Source organism: Pseudomyrmex gracilis, unplaced genomic scaffold, assembly GCF_002006095.1.
Source record: "Pseudomyrmex gracilis isolate BER0280 unplaced genomic scaffold, ASM200609v1 scaffold_4014, whole genome shotgun sequence".
Lineage (NCBI taxonomy): Eukaryota > Metazoa > Arthropoda > Insecta > Hymenoptera > Formicidae > Pseudomyrmex > Pseudomyrmex gracilis.
The window spans coordinates 2,389-5,186 of record NW_018024598.1 but is presented as its reverse complement, the minus strand read 5'-3'; the positions used below and the strand labels follow the sequence as shown (position 1 = coordinate 5,186).

At 58.9% G+C, this 2,798-nt stretch overlaps 1 protein-coding gene across 1 annotated transcript; it reads left to right on the top strand.

Annotated features, from left to right (window-relative positions):
* Nucleotides 1–464: 464 nt before the first annotated feature.
* LOC109863289 lies at nucleotides 465–797 on the top strand (the record flags this gene model as incomplete). Its single annotated transcript, XM_020443525.1, has 1 exon — nucleotides 465–797. A coding segment is annotated over exon 1 (333 nt), but the record flags the coding sequence as incomplete, so codon positions are not given.
* Between the last annotated feature and the right edge of the window lie 2,001 nt (nucleotides 798–2,798).

Sequence of the window (2,798 nt, the reverse complement as noted above, 5' to 3'; positions counted from 1 at the left end):
AGGGGGCCGCGACTCTTTGGTGTCGCGGAAGAGGCTTCGGGGTGGGCCGAAAGCCAAGGCCAAAGTCGACCGCCAAGGCTAAGGCCAAGGCCAAATCCTTGGCTCCACTCCAGCCCGCGAAGAGCGCCCCGAAACCCTCGTCCTCCACCCTTGGAGGCAAAAAATTGTGGAGTGTAGTGGTGGGCCGTAAGGCTTGACGGGCGGTTGGGTCAGCGGCTTCTGCCGCTTTCGGGCGTTCACTCAAGGGAGGAGCACCCGCCCCAGGGACAAGCGCGATGGCGCAACCCGCTGGAGACAAGAAAAAGAAGAGGATAAGGCTCCGGGTGCCTAAATCGGCAGCAATCACGCTGTCAATTGATCCAGCACACCCCGGAGCCTTGAGTGTTGCGGAGGCGGTGCGCCGATGCCGTTAGGCAATACCATTATCTTCAGTGGGTATCGCCCACGTGCAACCTCGGCGCACTATGACCGGTGACCTCATGATTGAGGTCACCGGTAACTCTATGGCCAAGAAGGCAGATGCCCTCTCCACCAGAATGAAGGAAGTCCTCCGGGATACGGAGGTCGTTGTTTGCCGCCCGGCGCGCAAGCGTGACTTGCGCGTATCGTGCATTGACGACTCCGTATCTCTGAAGGAATTAAAGTCAGCTCTGGCTTCGGCCAGAGGTTGCCGAGAGGCGGAGATCCGCTTGGGCAAACCCCGGACTCTGCCTTCCGGCTTCCGAAGAATCTGGGTGAAGTGCCCCGTGGTTGTTGCCAAGAAATTGGCAACAGACCGCATTGTAAAGGTGGGATGGGTACTTGCGCGCGTTGAGGCGCTCAAGGCCCGCCCCTTGCGGTGCTTCCGGTGCTTGCGCCCGGGGCACACGGAGCATTATTGCCCCAGAAGTGAGCCAGACCGCAGCGGCCGCTGCTACCGCTGCGATCTCAGTGGGCACCTGCTCCGGCAGTGCAAAGCTCCGGAGCCAAGATGCCCACTGTGTGGAGACCTGAGGCGTCCCTCCCGGCACGTACTGGAAAACCCCAGCTGCCACCTTCTTCTTGCCGCGGCTGGTGGCCTGGTCACAACGTTCGCGAATCCAGCCAGGCTTACTCGTGGGGTCGCCGCCTCTCCGACTCCATTACCATCCCGGGAAAAGGAAGAGAGTGCTCTTCCCTCTGGTTCCAGGGGGGGAGGACTTGTTTTCCCGGTTCTAAAGAGGACACTCTGTCTCCTTTGCTGCAAAGAAAAAGGAGGGCGACCTTCCCGATACTGTCGTCCTCTTCAGCTCCCTCTAAAAAGCTGAAGATGGACCCGAGCAGGGCGCTCACAGCCCTGCTCGGATCGGGAGGATCAAAGAAGAAGATCCGTCCTGGGCCTGCTTCCTTCAAGCCCAAGTAAGGGCTTGGTAGGCGGCAGCCCAGGGCCTGTGTAAGGGGGGGGGGAGTGACCCATAACACTGTGCTATGGCCAATTGACGGGGTCGAGCCACTTTCTCGGGGGTGTTTGACCCAGGACTTTGGTCCAGCGGCGGCCAAGCGGGGCTGTGTTTCCTCGTTTCGTCGCGAGGGGGGGAAGTATGAATAGCTTTCCTCCACCATAAGGTAATGGGGCGCAAGCCTACCGGGGTGCCTCTGGGTCAATCAGAAAAAGAGGTACCGGGGCAGCCCTAAAAAGGCAGAAGGTGGACACCGCAGGGGTTTTAGTGGGTATTTCTCGCCGGTGCGCGCTCTGGCAAGGTGAGTCCCACACTACCCTGGCCCACACCTAGTCTGGGTCAGAGTGTGCGTAAACGCATTTCCCCTGCGTAAAAGAAAAAAAATAAATTAAACTTCTCGGTAGAGGCACACCACCTTGACGTGGTTCCCAAGATTGAGTGCCGTGATGATCTGAGGGACTATTCCGGCGGGAACTTTGGTTCCTGGTAGGGTTTCCCTTGCCGGACAGGTTCTCAGTGAGCGGCCAGACTAAGAATGTACCTAGGGGAAGAAAACCCCAATTTCAAATTCGGGCAAGTCGGGCTTGTTAGCCAGGTTACGGCAACCGACCTAGGTTAGGTTCAAATTTGATATAAAACCGCTACTTTTCTTTCTAATGGGATGAGCGAAAAGCTAAGTACGGAATTACCGGACCAAGTCGACCGGACGGCCAGGTCCCAGCGCGGGGAGACTAGTGTCTCGGATGCCCCCGCGTCGTCATCCAATGACGGGCGGGTGGAGAGATGCACCGCAGGCCTCTCTACCTATTTGGTGCCTGCGAAGGCGGACGAGGTGCGCCCGGTTCGCACGAGGGGACGGGCAATCCCACGAGTTGTGTTGCGGCGCGTGGATTCGGCTGAGTCCATACGCTCTGTGGAGTCTCTGATCTCCACAGAGTCACTGGATGTCTCTTTCCCAGAGACGTCTGACGTAGGAATGGGTTCCTCTGGGGACAAGCCACATTCCCGCCAGATGACTCCCGAGAAGAAGGTCGCGGTTCACGTCGCATCTAAGTTATCCCAACCGGAGCGCCGCGGGCGCCCGCCAACCCATGGCCAGTATGTTGGCCTGGGCAAGGCGCGCGATGCGCTCTGGAAGTCTAAGCTCGAGAAGAAAGAGCGAGCTGCCGACAAAGCACGCCAACGTGCGTACGCGGCGGCTGTTAAGCGGCGTACGGACTCAGAGACGTCGGAGCGTACCTCCGACGCCGAGTCAGTAAAACGGCTTCGGCGCTCGTGCCTAACGGTGGGAGGATCGGACGTCAAGGTCGAGTGCACGACCTGTGCCACCATAGACCTGATGGATCTCCTTTACAAGGCCATCAATATCAGAGCGCGCAC